An 18423-nucleotide genomic window follows, 5' to 3' on the forward strand; every position below is an offset into this window, starting at 1 on the left:
TCTCAAAGTTTCTATGAAAGTATACAAATTTGTTACCAGTTTTACTCTTTTTCAGACACGAAACCTAGGATTGAATGATTTGATTTTGTGGGGGGTCGAGAGAATAGCTCATAAGCCAGCTTTTGATTCCTTGTCATTCATTTATATTCACATATTTTAAATTAATAATGTGTCTTAAATTTAAAATGCAACCTATGAGCCATAAATCTAGGGTAATATTCCCAAAACCTATACTTTGTTGTAATTTTTGTTTGTTTTGTTTTTTTGTTTGTTTTTTTTAATTTATGATAGTCACAGAGAGAGAGAGAGAGAGAGAGGCAGAGACATAGGCAGAGGGAGAAGCAGTCTCCATGCAGGGACCCCGACGAGGGATTCGATCCCGGGTCTCCAGGATCGCGCCCTGGGCCAAAGGCAGGCGCTAAACCGCTGCGCCACCCAGGGATCCCACTTTGTTGTAATTTTTAAAGACATCTTGAATCTTTACAAATTTTCTTTCATTTTATCATTCTTTCATTATATCACTTTACCTTGTTCTTAGTATTGTTCTCCTTAAGAAAAATATATAGAATGACTTTCTCTGAGACTCTAAATTGAGGTAATGGAACAAACAAAACTGCCTAGGATGCAATTAAAAGATAGAGAACCAAAGCTTGAAGAGTAATAACTGCAGCTGTGGAGTTATATTCCAAAGGTGAGAAATATAAGCATATATGAATTTTCTAATATAAAATATAAGGACTTATATACTAAATTTTAAAGAGTGTCCTGAAGTAATGACATAAAAAGATCAAAGAGAAAGAATAATCTTGAACATTCAGGAAAACTTGGAACCCATTATGTCATAGAGGCCAAGGGGAAGAAAGCTTTTAGAAAAAAGGAAATGGGACACCTGGTTGGCTTAGTGGTTGAGGGGCACCTTCGGCTCTGGATGTGGGTGGTCCTGAAGTCCCAGGATCAAGCCCTACATTGGGCTCCCCTCGAGGAGCCTACTTCTTCCTCTGCCTGTGTCTCTGCCTCTCTCTTTCTGTGTGTCTCATGAATAAATAAAATCTTTTTTTTAAAAAAAAAAAGGAAGAAAGAAAATGGTCAGCATTGCTAAATGATGCAGAGAGTGGCAGAAGAACAAGATTCCATCTATTTGACAGATGGAAACAGCATATTGGGAATCCGAATAGATTATAGGAGGGGACGCCTGGGTGGCTCAGCCGTTAAGCGCCTGCCTTTGGCCCAGGGCGTGTTTCCGGTGACCTGAGATCAAGTCCCATGTCGGGCTCCCTGCATGGAGCCTGCTTCTGTCTCTGCCTATGTGTTTGTCATGGATAAATAAATTTTTTTAAAAATTTAAAAAAAAAAGAAATAGGTTATAGGAAAAGTGGAATCGAGTGATCAGAAAATGAAACAACTGGTATAGATCACTCATCATGAAATGTACTGAAGGAAGAAAGATAACTAAGGGGGTATTTGGTTGAAAGGCAAGATTCCTAGAGAGGAGGAGAAACTGCTTTATATATTAATCTTTTTGTTATTTGAAAATATATGTCCTTTCTTAGGTGTTTGTCACCTAAAGATAGGCATCGTAATAATGTTAAAAGGAAGTTCCTGTGTGCTAATTACCAATAAACTGCTTTTTTCTGTTATTTTAGCTATCCAAGCTCCAAATCCTTTTGGATGCTTGTGCCTGCACATAAACACACTTCCCAAAACTGCACTTTGAGGTTTCTCATTTTAAAACCCATTAAGATCTTTATATGCACACTCCTTTGAAATGCTGAAAATACATTTCCTTCATTTAAACCGACCAACTTTCTGTTGTGAAATATAATATAACATAGTACCAGTACCATGTTTCCAAGTTTTGCCAAACAGAGCATGGTCACAATCAAGTTTAATAACTAGCATTAGATTCAATGTTTAAAAGCCATATCCAGATTAAATTGAAGTTAGAAATTTTAGAGAGTATATTTCATGCATAGACTATAATGTAAGTGTACGGTTCTTGCGTAGATAGATGCTTGGTATTCCTAGGTACTCATAAATTATTGGATTTAGTTTGTTTTTGTTCCATGGTTTGATCCAAGAAAGATTTGAGCTGTTTACAGTAATTCACATGAGTCAAGGTTAACTATATGAATAGATACAGAAATCATTCAGATGTTAAACTCAGTCACAGTAAGATGAAACCAGAGAAGTTAGCTGGCAGGAGCAAGTTAGGACTTTTGAAGTTATTAAAATTGATCTGCAAATGTATGGGCTTGTTTTGGGTCCTGATTCAAACCAACCAGTTGAAAAGATACTTTTGAGACAATTGGGGGAAAAGTGAACATGAACAGACTATTCAATTGGGACTGACAATGGTATCAGAAAGGATCCCTTAACCTGTTAGGGATATATACTGTAATTTTTTGTTTGTTAGTATCAAGTTTTTATTTAAATTCCGTATCATATAGTGTAATACTAGTTTCAGGAGTAGAATTCAAAGATTCATCACTTACATATAATACCCAGTGCTCATCACAAGTGCCCTCCTTAATACCCATCACCTGTTAAACCCATCCTCCCACCCACCTCCCTTCCAGCAACCCTCAGTTTGTTCTCTATAGTTAAGAATCTGTTTTATGATTCGCTTCTCTTTTCCCCTATGTTCAACTGTCTTGCTTTTTAAATTCCATGTATCAGTGAAATCATATGCTGTTTTGTCTTTCTCTGACTTATTTAACTTAGCATTATACACTCCAGCTCCATCCACATTGTTCCAAATGGCAATATTTCATTCTTTTTATGACTAATATTCCATTGTCTATATACAGGTGAAATTATGAATGTCTTAGATTTGTTTTTAAATGGTCCAGTAAAACATGGAGGAAGGGAAGGGGATAAGGATAAAGCCAAAGTGGCAAGATGTTAATTTTTGAAGTTGAGAGTTTGGTACTGGGTACATGAGGATTTTTGCATGTTTGGAAATTTCTAGAAGTTGAACATAAAAATGTATTGCAGTTTTGGTGCTGGGATTCATAATGGCTAAAGTTTTTTTTTTTTTAAGTGGAATGTTTTATGTTACAGTTATCATTGATAATAGTCAAAATGAACAAAAATAAAGTTATGAGAAGCAATTTATATATAAATTCTCTTAAACTCTCTTTCATTTATCTGTAAATAGCTAACATGGGCACACAGCAAATGCTTGTTGAACTAATCTCTAATCTCACAAAAGTAAAAGTGTTTAATTTTTAAAGAGATTTAAATTTTTCTTTTTCTCTAAGAACTTACCTTTTAGACATGGGTAGAGTTTAAGGTTGGTCTCGTTTTTCTTAATAAGATAATTCTTGTTTTATAGTGTTAGATTTCACAACATTAGGTGGTTGTATGTCAGATTTGAAAATACCTATACACATCTTTGTTTTACTGTGTCAGCATAGAGACTTAACATCTGTATTTTGGCTGCTCAGTATAGTATTAGGTTTTCATGTAAGTTAACTATTCAGTTAATTTATCAAGAATATTCAGTTAATTTATCAAGTTGTATTTTTCTGTTGAATCAAAACGTTCAACTTACAGCCTTGAATTGTATGCATTTACTTGAAACGGAAATAGGGCAATTCAGATATACTATATTTGTCTGGCATGAAGTTTGATTTTCTGCCTTCATGAAATAATATCAGCCATTGATGTTTTGCTGTTTTCTGTCTTAAGAGATGGATCTCGATCCCTACCTTATACTTAGTCCAAATTAGTTTAACACTAGGTAACTGGCTTAGTATCTGATCTATGTGTAATATTTCTGAGTCATTTTTTTCTCCCCTCTCTTTAAAAAACCAGTAGAGCAGAGTTGCTGAGAACAGTATAATTTCTAAATTACTTCAAAGAAATAGAACTAAAAGGCTCAGGTTATAATCCACAGACTGACTAGTCAACCCCTAAGTTAACTCCACAATTGTTAGCTAACATTGGGATATGAACTGTTATCTAGGTCAGTAGTTGGAATCAGAATAGATAGTGATCTGTTAACATTCATCCGTAATGTCTATAACAGCATTTAAAAAGTGTTAATACTTCAGCTTTACCTGTGGACCATATCCATCCTTCTCTTTTGGATCATTGTGCTATAAAGGACAATCTTTACCAGTGTTACTTATCTCAGTGCTTCTTAGAACTTGCTTTTTCTTTCATTATCTCCTTCCTTCTACTTATATGTATATATTTAAATGCCTAGCATACTGCCACACATAGAGTAGACACTCACTTAACAGTAATTCATTCCTTTTCTTTCTTTTCCAGTGTCATCTCCCCCTCACCTCCAGCCTATAAATCTAAATCTGTATTTTATTTTATTTTTAAAGATGTTATTCATGAGAGACACACAGAGACAGAGACGTAGGCTGATGGAGCCTGATGTTGGTGGGACTCGAGCCCACAATCCCAGGACAATGACCTAAGCCAAAGGCAGATGCTCAACCACTGAGCCATCCAGGTGCCCTCTAGTCGTGTCTTTAAAAACAAAAACAAAAACAAAAACAAAAAAACCCGTATGTCCTCCAAATATCATTCTTTAGGGTTTTTTTTTTTTTCCTTTTGACAGCCAACTTTAAAAAGGCAGTACTTATTATTTCTTACCACCCATTCAGGATTTAACAAAGTCCTTATTTGACCTTTTTGTATCCCAGTTTATTTGACCTTCCTTTAATACTTCTTTTTGTTAACTGTCTCCTAAAGAATTTTTCTTGGGATCCCTGGGTGGCGCAGCGGTTTGGCGCCTGCCTTTGGCCCAGGGCGCGATCCTGGAGACCCGGGATCGAATCCCACGTCGGGCTCCCGGTGCATGGGGCCTGCTTCTCCCTCTGCCTGTGTCTCTGCCTCTCTCTCTCTCTCTCTCTCTGTGACTATCATAAATAAATAAATAAATAATTAAAAAAAATTTAAAAAAAAGACTTTTTCTTGATTTAAATCCATGATTCAAGAACTGTTTTCACTTCTCTAACAAATTCTCTGGCTGGCTGGTACTCTTTCTCTCCAGGACTGCCATATTTGCTTGTTGGGTTATGTACTGCACAGTTCTTGGGCATTTTCCACATTTGTAATCTATATGAAAGGCCCTCCTTGGTACTGGGCAGTATACAGCTTCGCTGCCTACATGCAGCAGCTTTGCTTACAACTTAAATGCATTAATATTTCACAAATTTCCATCTGATGACTTCTCCTTTCATACCATAATACGTTCTCAAAATCAGTGGATGGACTGTATGCTAATTCTTTTCCTCAGCTCAAACTGACAGAAATATGCCACTATTTTTCTAGCTCAGAACTCTCTTCTGAATTCTGGATTTTTTTCTAAATGTCATGTAGGATTTGCCATGTAAGATTCAACTAAAATCTTACCTTATCTTCTCCCATTCCCTCAACCTAATCTATATCTATGTCCTATTTCCTATTTCAGGTATCGTTTCAGAGCTATCTTGAGTTCTTCCTTCAACTTCATTCTTTTCATCTAATTAGTTAGCAGTCTTGCAGTTGCTACCTCCTAAGCCTGAAGTTTTCAGATGTATTGATCTTGGGTGTACCCCTTTACATTGTTAAAGTTATTTTTTAAAAAGACTTGTTAAAAAAAAAAAAAAAGACTTGTTAACTTACTTGAGATAGAGAGTGAGACATTCTTAAAAATTATTAAGGACACAAAGAACTTTATAAAAGTGGATTAGAAATCAAACTTTTACATATTTAGTTATAAATAACAATATTAAAACCATTCTATTTTGACATAAATAATATTTTTATGAAAAATAACCTTTAAGACAAAATGATGTACTGAAAAGAGTAGAACTGTTTTACATTTTGAAATTTCTTTAATATCTGACTAAACAGAAGATAGCTAAATTTTCATTTGTTTTTGTTTATTGTGATATATTGTTCAGATTGTTTATTGTGATATATTGTTTGGATTGAAGTATATAAAGAAAACTCAGCCTCACAGATATGTAGTTAGAACACAGAGAAGTATTTGCAGATAATTAATACCACATCAGAACTTGACCAGTGGTGGCTTAATGATGAAAATGTAATTGCAGTGTGGAATCTGAAACTACATCAATGAACTTTTTATAAAACTATTGTGTTAAAATTTGTTATGTGTAACTTGATGCAGTTGGAAAATACTGATTCATGGAGTTATGCAGATAGTCTAAATATTGACATAATTCATCATACAATATTTTTAAATCACATTTGTTAAAACATCACCAATCTTACGAGGAAAGTCTTTAAGTAGTGAAAAGCTATCAAGCTTCACGGTGGCAAAGTCAGGTTTTCCAGGATTCCGTTTTTTGTTGATCACTTGAATGTTATTGGCAACAACAAATACTTTCAAGTTTTTTCCCTGAAGTTACAGGCTCCCTTCATTTATTTTTGAGAAGATGTCTGTCCGATAGCCTTTTATGTGAAAGAGTGGCACAGTGAAAAGAGAAGCTAGTTTCTCTTGAAGTTGAAATAATTGCATCAGACTTTTTTCCTCATGACAGTCATTTTCTTCAGTATAGAATGGATGTGCTCTATAGAGACTTGCCAGTTTGTCAAATAATATTAAATGTGTATTTAATAAAATCATTATTTTTTTATCTTTTCAACATGAATATTCTTAAGTAAAACTGTTTTCCACTGCAAGGAGGTGATGAAGAATACAATGATTCTAGTTTTAATTTGGTGCTGCTGCTTTAACTCATGCTAAGGTGTCAGCAATTTTACCCGCCATTGTTTTTGCACTATCATTGCAAATATCCATCCAATGAAAGGGTCAAATAACAGGATCGATTCCCACGTTGGGTTCCCTTCATGGAGCCTACTTCTCTCTCTGCCTGTGTCTCTGCCTCTCTCTCTCTCTCTCTCTCTCTCTCTCTCTCTCTTTCTCTCTGTCTCACATGAATAAATAAATAAAATCTTTAAAAAAAAAATCGTGAGACCCTCTAAGGGTCCACTGACTATATTTTGAGAGCCATTTCTTAAACATCCAACTCATGTTGCCTGTGCCCACTCTGTGGTCTTTGCCCCAGTCTTTATTAATTTTATTAATCTGGTCTCCTAAGTGAACCTCTCAATCTCCTTTCTCCTTCTCAAGAATTACCTTTCTAGAGTACAAATCTGATAGTCCCTTTTAAACTCTTTCAACATGCCCAGCACAATGGTATAAGATCTAATAAAATTCCTTCATAAAACATAAAAGGTCTTTTATTATATGCCTACCTTATTAACTTCTGTACCTATCACTACACACCTACAGCTCTTTAAGCCAAACTGAATTTATTGATAATTCCCTAAACACCTCTTAGTTTCGACAATCCCAAGCATTTGTGTGTGCTGTTCTTTCCACCTGGAATACTGTCACTTCGAGTTTCCACTTACCTCTCCAACTCTGTGCATCATTTTAAATTGCCTCATGTTAACTACCCACAAAGTTTTATATTTTGTTATAAATTTAAAATTGGTTACAGGACTTCTTACACTGTTTTTTTTTTTTTAATTTTTTTTTAAACATTTTTATTTATTTATGACAGTCACAGAGAGAGAGAGAGGCAGGGACATAGGCAGAGGGAGAAGCAGGCTCCATGCACCGAGAGCCCGACATGGGATTCAATCCCGGGTCTCCAGGATCGCGCCCTGGGCCAAAGGCAGGCACCAAACCGCTGCGCCACCCAGGGATCCCTCTTACACTGTTTTATAGTTATTTTGCTTATGTGTTATTTTCTCCCACTAGATTGTGAGCTATTTGAGGTTGCAGGAACTGTGTCCTTGTATTCCTAGTACTTACCAAGGGCAAGGCATATAGTAGTCATTTAATAAATCTTTGAGTAGGGATCCCTGGGTGGCGCAGTGGTTTGGCGCCTGCCTTTGGCCCAGGGCGCGATCCTGGAGATCCGGGATCGAATCCCACGTTGGGCTCCCGGTGCATGGAGCCTGCTTCTCCCTCTGCCTCTCTCTCTCTCTCTCTCTCTCTCTCTGTGTGTGTGTGACTATCATAAATAAATAAAAATTAAAAAAAAAATCTTTGAGTATTTCAGTGAATTTCATAGAAACTTGTAATACTATCCTTGGATAGGGTTGCTAATGAGTACTAAAAAGACCACAAATGGTCAGAGAAGGAAAAATATATGTGCCTCAGCCACTCTATTGGATAAAGTAATCTTTATTCCCATAAATTGACTTTAAGTAAAATTCAAAAGGACATTTCAATATATTTGTTTCTGAAAATTTGAAGTGAATTAAATTCTAGTTAAGTGGATCACATTTTAAAAAATTAATCTCCTAAATTCATTGTAACTCAATCTCTAATAAACTTGGATTTTTTTTTTTTTTTTTTTTTTTAGGATTTTATTTTGGGGCAGCCTGGGTGGCTCAGCGGTTGGGCATCTGCCTTCAGCCCAGGGCATGATACTGGAGACCCAGGATCGAGTCCCACGTCAGGCTCCCTGCATGGAGCCTGCTTCTCCCTCTGCTTGAGTCTCTGCCTCTCGCTCACACTCTCTCTCATGAATAAATAAATAAATCTTAAAAAAATAAAGATTTTATTTATTCATGAGAGACACACAGAGAGAGGCAGAGACATAGGAAGAGGGTGGAGAAGCAGGCTCCATGCAGGGAGCCCGATGCAGGACTCGATCCCGGGTCTCCAGGATCACGCCCTGGGCTGAAGGCAGATGCCCAAATGCTGAGCCACCTGGGTGCCCCTTGGGCGCCCCTTTTTTCTTTGCTAATTTAACATTCTTAACATGAAGGCAAAAATGCCAGGATACTTCTATATTTTTATTAATATTTAAAAACTAGTACCTTAAAATATTAAGATAACCTTTTAAATGTGTCCTCTACATTGTTTTATATTAAAAAGTTGGTTGATTGTGTTTTATGTTTTGAACTTAGTAGAGTGAAATAATATCTCGTAAAGTCTTCTGTCAGAAAGGCATCTAAATAGAGGTCTTACTTAATATAATCTACCTTATACAACTTGTATCAACAAAAAGAAACTCTTAAAATAAATTTTTACCAAGATTTCATAATATATAAAATTTTTAAAGTTCAATAAAAATGTTTATGTGTAAGAAATTTTTTTGCCCACCATGTATTCTGCTTAATGCATTGCAAGTGTATAGATTAGGTGAAATCTAAATCATCTAAAATTTGTAAACCAGGCAGATTTTGTGGATTTTACTTTCCTGCCCATTTACCAATTCATTGTTCATTAGCACTTGATTAAAGAAAATAATTACTAAAAACTAACCACTTTGGGCCTCACTTAGAATTTATGATGAATGAGATGCTAGACTGACAATTTTTATAGCCCATGGGCTAGGTGTTGCCGAGTAAATTAAAATTGTTTACAAAATTACAAGGGAAATTAAATCTTTAAGAGACCTTTAAGTATTTAATTGATTATAAATCATGCCCTTAAAGCATATCGGTTGATTAAAAGCCATTAGTAATTGAGATTTCTCCAAAAAGATTCTGAAGTAGTGAGGTGTGTAATATATATAGTCAGATGTATGTTTGTTTGTTTTTTTCAGTTTTTATAGAGATAACTTTGGCCAAAAAATAACTTCTCGGGATTTTGTTTTGAATTCTTTTATGCTATTGTATCCCTGTTGCCTTACATTTTAAAGAGTTGGTAAATCGTTGGATCTCTGTGTCACTGTTGTGTAGAAGTAGGTTCCTACTGAGATACAAGTTGGATTTCCTTTCCACGCTTCCTTAAAAAAATTGATATTTTCGTTCTACCAGTTGAAGGTAATTATTATTTGTAAAATATTTAAAGTGGTTATCTGAACTCAGAAATGGATGTATTGAGTCAGTAGATTTGTAGAAATAATAAAATACCAAATTGTATATTTAGTTTGATAAATTTCCTTTGAAAATAGTTCCCTTTTGTACCATTATTTTTATATGAAAAAAATACATAGGAAATAGAAAAGCAAAGGATATATAGTGAATTTGCTCATGAATCTGTTTTCCAGCATTCATTTACTACATACATTGTCATCTGTTCTTTCTTTATTTCATAATTAATTTCAAAATTCAGCATTTTTTATCTAATTTAACATTTTCATATTTTTAAAGGTCCCCAGGTGCATCCAATTTTTCAGCTTTACCAAAGATCTCTCCTTCATCTCTATCAAATAATTATAACAACATCAACAACAGAAAGTAAGCACTGAATCTTAAAAACTCTTTGTTTAATTGATCGCCCTATTGTGGTTGCAAAAAATCTCTTGTATCTAAAACTTAGAATAAAAGTCTTAATGCATTAAAATTGATTTTTTTTTAAATTACTGACCAGTTCTTCTAGGAGTAACTTTACAAGAAAGCACAGTTATAAACTTCTTGATTTAATACATAAGATATTAATTCACTAAAAGAGAAATAAAGTAGTTTCAGAATTTTACTTTTTAAACACTAATTATTGAAAATATATATAGAAGTCTGTTAGAACTCAATTTTTTAGGACGAGTATAAATTTCAGATGTCATTTGGGAACTAGACATAAAATCACCTACAATATGTAGTGTTTTTAAAAAATATGTATCAGTGATTCTCACCTGGAAAGCATACATCAATTTTTACATTTATCAAGAAGGCAATCATTTTTTCTTTAAAACAGTCAGAGAAGTAATTCCTTTGCCCCATCATGAATAATATTCAGTATCTTTGAATTTATGAAAGTTACACGAAAGTGTATGCTATCTTGCCATAAGAAAAAAGGTTAAAAATCACTTGGGCATCTCTATTACAGTCTGATGTGGGCTTATTACCTTGAAAATTGTCATGGCTTTTTATTTTATAGAAAAGGATAAAATGAAAGCTTTTATTACTTGTGATTAGTCCAAATTATGGGAAGAACCTTAATCTAAAGACAATTACCCTGTTGCTATTTCTTGAATGTATACATTACATTGTGGTTTATTTTTTTTAGGTTAACTGTATGTAGTTAAATATTTGCACTTCTTGTCCAGTTCATAAGTGGCATCTGATTCCCCAAAGAGTAAATTTGAAAAAAGCGAAGGCTATTTGTGAAATAATTTTCAAAGTAACATCATTAATTGAATTTATAGGTTTAATTAATCTTCCCTTAAAATTCATATCTGGGGTGGGGAGAGGGCTTGACAAAGTTATTTTAATATACATCTAGATTATAAATATATAAGACTAACTGAAATAATTTTTGGAAAGGAAAATGAAAAAGTATTCATCCTACTAAATATCGCAATCTGTTGTAAAGATTTAAGAGTTCAAACAGCATAGTAGTGACCCAAGAATACATCTACAGATTAGTGAAATAGAAAAGACAGTCCAGAAACAGCCATTTATACAAAAGAATTTAGTGTGATCAGATAACATTGTTGACTAATGGAGAATGAAAAGATTATCCAGGAAACGATCGGAAAATTGGATCACTATTGAGAATTTCTCTTTAAAATTTTATATTATATTGACTTTTTAATTGTTAGGCATATAAAAATTAAAAGAAAATTAAAAGGCAAATAAATTGAAAAAAATACTTGCCACAAATCACAAATAGATACTTAATATATCAATGTCCTAAAGATCAGTGAGAAATTTTCTAAAGCAAGTAGAAAAATGAGTAAATGATACAGCTGACAATAAAAGCAAAATAATTAAATATATAAACATTTTAAATACTCAAATTCACAACTAACTAGAGATGGGTAAATTAAAACCATAAAAAAACTCCACTTCTCTCCACTTCAATGTCACTGGGAAATATTAAGTAACAATACTTACTCTTGCAAGGATTTCATTTGAGTGGTTGGAGTATTAGTCCAACTCTTCTAGAAAAGAATTTGCCATATGTATCAAGAAGATTTAAAACATTAATTTTCTTATTTTAGTAATTTATAAAAGAACATGTATACCGTAATTACATTATAGTGTAACAGTGAAATATTAAAGACACTACGAATATCCAAAATTGCATTGTAGTATATTCTTTTCTATTTAAAAATGTATGTCCCCAGGCAGAAAAGTGAAAGGAAATACTCCTATAATCTGGTTTGTATTTTATATGGTATCTTTTGATTAAATTCATCAAAAATAATTTTTTCATAAGAGATAAAATACTCTTGTGTTTCTACCAATTGCAGATGCTCCCACATTTACTATAAAGAATTCAGTTCCAGGTATAACAATGCATTTATAGTTATTCTTTGGAGAGATTTTTTTTTTAACATTGTATGTAGACTGTATTGAGCATAGACTGTATTTTGACCTCTTGACTGGAGTCTTCACATTAGTATATGTGGTCTGGTGTGTTTCTGTTTTTGTCTAGTAAAAATATCATGGTATGATCAGATCTTAAAACCTCTGACTGCAAAAGATACTGAGAGGAATTGGAATATTTTCTTAAATTTGAAGTATGTTTAATGATTCTACTTCTATGGCTGGATTATATTTTTAGCTATTTATGTTTATTTTAGGCACTAAAATAGTCCTTTCATATTAGAAAATTTTTTATAGGAAATGGCTACTGAAGTACCACCATGGATAAAAGTAAAGCTTTAAAAGTAAAGCTTACCTTTCTTAGTCACAAAATTTAAACATTTGTAAAATAGAAAGTTTTTTTTTACTTGAATTTGAATTAATATTTTAATTATTTTGAATTTGAATTAATTTGAGTTTGAATTAATACAATAATAATTAGATTATTTCTCATAAAATTTATTTTTTTCGTTCAACTTGTACAAATAAGTAGGAGCTTAAGACTTCGTATGGAAATCACATAGTTTCTTTAACTGAAAGTATGTAAAGTGGATAGTAACAATTTTTAAATTAAGTGCATTTTTGAAACTTCATGTTACGTGGAATTTTTCTACAATTACCAAAGTATATGCTAAAATAAGGTTATAACTTACAAGTTTATATGAAGTTGCCAACAAATTCAAGACTTGAATTAAACTGATACATTGGTAAAATAAAAAGTTCTCAGTTCTAGAAATAAGGATATTAGTCATAAAGATAGTAACACAAAGTATACTTAGAACTATTTCATATAAATTTAATAAAGTTTTTATTAAAGACTAATATTATGAAGAATCAGTTGTTTGCCTTGATGTAGTAATTTTACCTGCTAGTCTATACAGTATTTGTTTTTGCCTCAATTGTAATTTAAATTCATTTTTAATATGTGCCAATTTCTTTCTTTCTGTGCATTTTTCTGTCTTGGCTATGTTTGCTTTGATATAACACTGCCTTTAAAAAATCTTTTTAATGTATGTATTGTCACAAATCTTGGCATTCCACATCAGAGCACATTTCTATTTTTATGTTAATTCATTTAAAGCTCTTTTATTTGAAATGGAAATGATCCCTGTAAGAGATTAAACTGTAAAAAAGCCTGCCAGAGCTAGCCAACCATATGGCTCTTTACAAATTACTTGCTGAAAGCGTCATTCATTAACTGCGAAATGAACATAATCATAGTTACAAAGATTGAATTATAGATTTATAATACTTATAATGTCAAATGTAAGTGCTAATTGAAAAGACAATCTGAAATGTCTATAGAAGGATAAGGGCTCACTTTTACCAAAAAATAAGTTACGTTTTTCAATGTATCTTCATTTAGAGTGATAGATTTATATATAATACAGAATTAATGTAGTATAATACTAAAATTCTCATTAGGATTACAGTCAGACTTCTTTATTTTTGCAAAATAGCACAGCCATAGAGGATAAGGACTAGGAAAAAAGTAGTCATAGATCTAGGTTTCCATGTACTTTGTTGAAGCCTTCAAGAACTGCTGGTTTGGGTATTTTCCATTACTTACTTTAATATTTGATTTAGGAAGCACATTATGTGGGTTGTAAGTGGCCAATCAATGTAGTATTAAAATATTTTATCAGTTTTCATTATTATCATTGAACATCTAGACTGAGTCTTTGGGCAAGGCTTATGCTTTGTCACTTAAACTGAAATGTAGATATCCTTTAAGATTAAAATTTTAAAAGACAAACGGCTTTGGCAAGGAAGTTTTTGTTGATTTCTCAGTAAATAAATATTCCTATCCCGGCAAATTCCATCCTTTTCCCACTAAGAAAGAGGAGACCTTCCAGCATCCATTTATTTGTGTTACTTGTGGCAGAGACAGATTACCTGAATATATACCTAAAGAATAAGCATGTAAATGTGCTTTTTTAGTCTTTTCACTTGTGTGTGTGTGCATGTGTATGTGTGTCTAGGCATGAGCATGTATTTGAGCATGCTTTCCCTGTGTATTCTCTCAAATTTTATTTCAATTTTATATCCGGGATATGTGTGGGGTGTTTTTGAACATGTAGAATGTGTAGAAAATATAGACCTTTCATTTTTGTATGTAGAGACTTTGATTTTTAGCACTTCTTACAGGAATAAAGGATAAACAGCATTTAGCTATTTGTTACATGTCCTCAAGGTTAAGATTCAAGAATCTAGTTATTTTTTTTAAGAATCTAGTTATTAATCACTGAGTGAACATATATTGAATTGCTAATAAGTGTCTTCTTGCACTTTATTAGTTACTGGGAATATAAAATATGAATCATAAAGTTAGTGATATGCCAAAACAAAAGATGCTGAATTCTATTTTTTATTTTATACTTCTTTTTTTTTTAAGACAAGTAAATATAGTGAAAAGTCTGGAAATTCTTGAATTGATCAAGATTGCATTTCTTTGGACTCTCCTGTTTTTCATTTCTTTTCTTTTTTTAAGTATCAGGATGTTTTGCTTTTTTGAGTCTGGAAACTGGTCTTTTTTTGAGGGGGGAGTATGTTCTTAAAAGTGTAAAAATATTAGTAGGTTAGCATTGTGTGTGTAGTTTGAGTTGAGGTAGCTTTGTTTTACCTGCGTAGCTTGTTGGGGGATATGTGTGTGTGTGTTTACTAAAGGCTTTGTTACAACAGGCAGTAAGCAGTTCACTTAAACTGTTATAAAGGGAAAGTCTAGAAGCTACAATAGAAAGTATTGGAAATTAAAAGTAAAAATTACTTTTAAAAAAGAATACCAGGAATAAATTGTAGCCAGTTGAAATTATCAGGGTTACTGATTCATCATGTTTATTTATAACATTATATTCTTTTATTTGAATCATGATTTGATTTTAAGTTTGACCTTGATTCTCGTTCAGGTTTTTTCTAATGAATTTAAAAAAGGAAAAAAAAAATGGTGACTTTTTTTTTTTTTTTTTGGTGACTTTTTTTTTGTTTCGAAATGGTATGCTTTTGAATTATATCTGAAGTGTCCATTGTAAATATTTTATAAGATAACCTATTAAAAATGAAGGGAGAATCCATCCTTTTCCACAAAATTATTTTTTTATCACATGTAAAAAGAAAGTGGGACAATTTAACTTACTGATTGACTTTACATCTTTCTAAAATTACTCCGATTCTCTAAGGCTGAAGATTATATAGCTTTTTTTAAGATTAATATTTATTATGCTGATAGTCCAAATTATCCTAAGGTTATATTCATCTAGGGTAAATAAACTACATTATTGTAACAAACTAAAAGAAGGAAAGGGCAAATACTGGAGTGTATTGCTTAGAATCATTTCATTTTTGCAGCCCTGATAACCCCGGACTTTTTTCTGCATTTGAATACTAGATTTTGCTGGTCTAGCGTGGAAACTATAAATAGAATCTTCAATGCATCAGACCAGTGATGTCACAGAGGCCTTGGAAATCTCTGTTCTTACCTGTACCTAAAGTACAACTCCTCCCGTTTCTACTGTTCTCGTTGCATTACAGTAGCAGGATGTGAACGGGACATAAATGAGATGATTTATTGCTGCGGGTGGTGTTTAAAATCTGAATGTCTTAAATTTGATGGAGCAATGAAGAATGGAGCAAGCTGTGGAGTTGCTCCAGCTAATCAAGGGTAGAAAGATATAATAGTGGTTTGTATTGGTTGGTGTGGCATATGTATGCAGTGATTTTGCTAAATGGATAAGCAGTATCTTAATTAAAGGGGCTATTTTAATTTAGGTTTATGTCTTTAAAAGTACAAGTTAATTTTTTAAATAAAGTTTAATGACTGACCACCTATCTCAAATAGGTTTGAAGTACTCTGTTCATAGAACTGTATTGTAATAATTAGCTGCATTATGAAAAATATTCTTTGTTTTCTTCCAGTGTGAAAAACTCAAATTATTGTCTCCCATCATATACTGCTTATAAGAACTATGATTATTCAGAACCTGGCAGAAACAATGAACAGCCAGGCCTCTGTGGCCTAAGTAACTTGGGAAATACGTGTTTCATGAACTCAGCTATTCAGGTAGGTCTTTCCAAAGTGAAACTCCTATGTTTCATGGAAATCAGCAATAAAAGAAAAGTAGAGTTTTACATATCAGAACATGAGTATTATATATGTTTTGAGAGTTTATATTTTCATGGAAGATGTAAACATGCATGTTTGATTCATTCATTCTAGTGCTAACAGAATATCATTATCATGTTCCTCAATTAGGCAGCATATGATTGATTACCACATGGTAGAAGATTAACTATCATGTCACACAAAAACATAATTTCAAACAGAAAACCTAGGCTCTCTGAAAAGAAAAAGAAACCAAGTGAGATCTCTCCTTTATATTTTCAGTAGAAGTGTCATGTTTTTTTTGGACATTGATCGGAATGTTAGAGAATAAATCTTTTATGGTCATTGGTTTTCTAACTCTAAATAAATTTATTTTATCTTCTTTTTTAACCCTAGTGAGAAATTAAGATTTTTTTTAATTGAGAAAATTTTATAAACTTCCTTTTTGCATACATATTTTAACAATTCACTTTCTCTTTAAGATCTTTTTAATTTGGGGATATAATTGATCACTGCCCCTTTTTTCCCTTTCTTTCTCCATGGAGCTTCCCTTTTCTTTCTACTCTATCTATACCCTCTTCTAGCTTGTTGAATATGTCTTTGATTGACTTTGAAGTAATGAGATCCGTATTTTTTTTTAATATCACTGTCACTATTTATAAAATTAGAGATGGTTATTTCATTTCCCTTTTATAAATAAAATTCTGCATTTCAGAAAGCCCAAAATAATGATATACTATTTTTGATATTTCAGTTTTAACCTTTTTTTGTTGTTGTTTTGGTCCTTTTGTTTTGGAGGGTTTTTGATTTTTTGCAAATTCTAAAATATTACTTTTAAATCTGTAATTTTCTGTTCTTTATTCATATTTTAATACTGAGTTTCCTATGCCCAGGAGGCATCTTCCAAAGATAATAGATTAAATACAGAGTATGCCTTAATTAAGGACATTATAACAAGTCTTTTTTCACTATCTAAGAATAGTATTGGACTCTTCACCATCCAAGATTCTAAGTAATTCCTTTTGCACAAGGCATTAATCTCTTTGTCTCCTAAATTAACCATTGTCTTTACAGTATTCTTGGAAAATCAGAATTTGTCATAATTGTCTAGACCAGGAATTGGCAATCTTTTAAAAATGGGGACATAATTACTTAATTTCTGATTTCTTGGTTTAGAGTTGAGCCACTCAGAAAATAGTCTTTCCACTTAAGCAGATACAGTATAGGGTTGATAAACTCTTCTTTAAAACTTTAATCACACTAGTGTTACTTATGCTTTAATATGAATTATTTTATTTAAAATTATTTTTTTCTAGGATCCTAGTGCAGGTTAAATAAACATTTAAATTTTTAATCTTTATTTTTCTGGGAGAAGAGAAAAGGAACTCCTCTGAGAAGAGCAAGCCAAAACATATTATTACTCTGCCAACTATTTAGATAATAAGCTGTGTGAGTGCTGAGCTTTCAGAGATAGGAACAGGCCAAACAATTGTAATTTTATTTGGATGTCTGTTGGACTATTCTATCTAACCACTGAAAATCATCTTTAGTACCATCTCTGGAAAATGTTTTATATAAATGGTTACATTATAGCAGAAAACTGTCTTCTTGTATCATCAAGTCATATTAATTTTTAGATAACTCCTATCTTGACACTGCCAAAATTATTTTGGTTCTAGACACTTGATAAAGCTTGAGAAGTTTTTACTTTTTAATCTAAAATCAATCTTGGTACTTTCTTATAAGGATTAAGAAAATAACAACATAGGCATTAAAGATTTGAGTCTGTCAGAAAGAACAGGAGTTAGTGTTCATGCTAATCATTCAGAAGTGGCTCTGGCTTTCACTCAAACTGAATTCCTTCTAAGGGATTATTATGTTCTAGTTTCCTATGCCTCTGATACAGTCTTATTTAGTGTTTTGTCTCCAGATGGTTAACTATAATTTCTTTAAAATGAGTATTAAAATTAAATCTTCTAATCATTTACTTGAGCTAGATTTGGCGTTTGTTGAACTTTCTTATATATGTTTAAGGTATCAGAAACTTCATTCTATTAGTTTTTGCCTCACTTGAAATC

The 18423-nt window shown here is 32.5% G+C and overlaps 1 protein-coding gene across 14 annotated transcripts in view; it reads left to right on the plus strand.

The window, feature by feature from the left end:
• The window catches only part of USP15 (ubiquitin specific peptidase 15), a 124525-nt gene that overhangs the window by 64332 nt on the left and 41770 nt on the right, over window positions 1-18423 (plus strand). For 8 of the 14 annotated variants that reach the window (XR_005365321.1, XR_005365319.1, XR_005365320.1 and 5 more), the window contains 2 exons: window positions 10090-10176; window positions 16159-16303. Coding sequence is in view for 8 of the 14 variants with exons in the window: in XM_038549857.1 (XP_038405785.1) it covers window positions 10090-10176; window positions 16159-16303 (232 nt within the window). In the remaining 6 variants the exon portion in view is untranslated. Of the gene's footprint in view, window positions 1-10089; window positions 10177-15720; window positions 15924-16158; window positions 16304-18423 lie in introns of those variants that run through there. The other 6 variants (XM_038549863.1, XM_038549866.1, XM_038549862.1 and 3 more) reach the window with 3 other exon arrangements.

This window comes from Canis lupus, chromosome 10 (genome assembly GCF_011100685.1).
Source record: "Canis lupus familiaris isolate Mischka breed German Shepherd chromosome 10, alternate assembly UU_Cfam_GSD_1.0, whole genome shotgun sequence".
NCBI classification, from domain to species: Eukaryota; Metazoa; Chordata; class Mammalia; order Carnivora; family Canidae; genus Canis; species Canis lupus.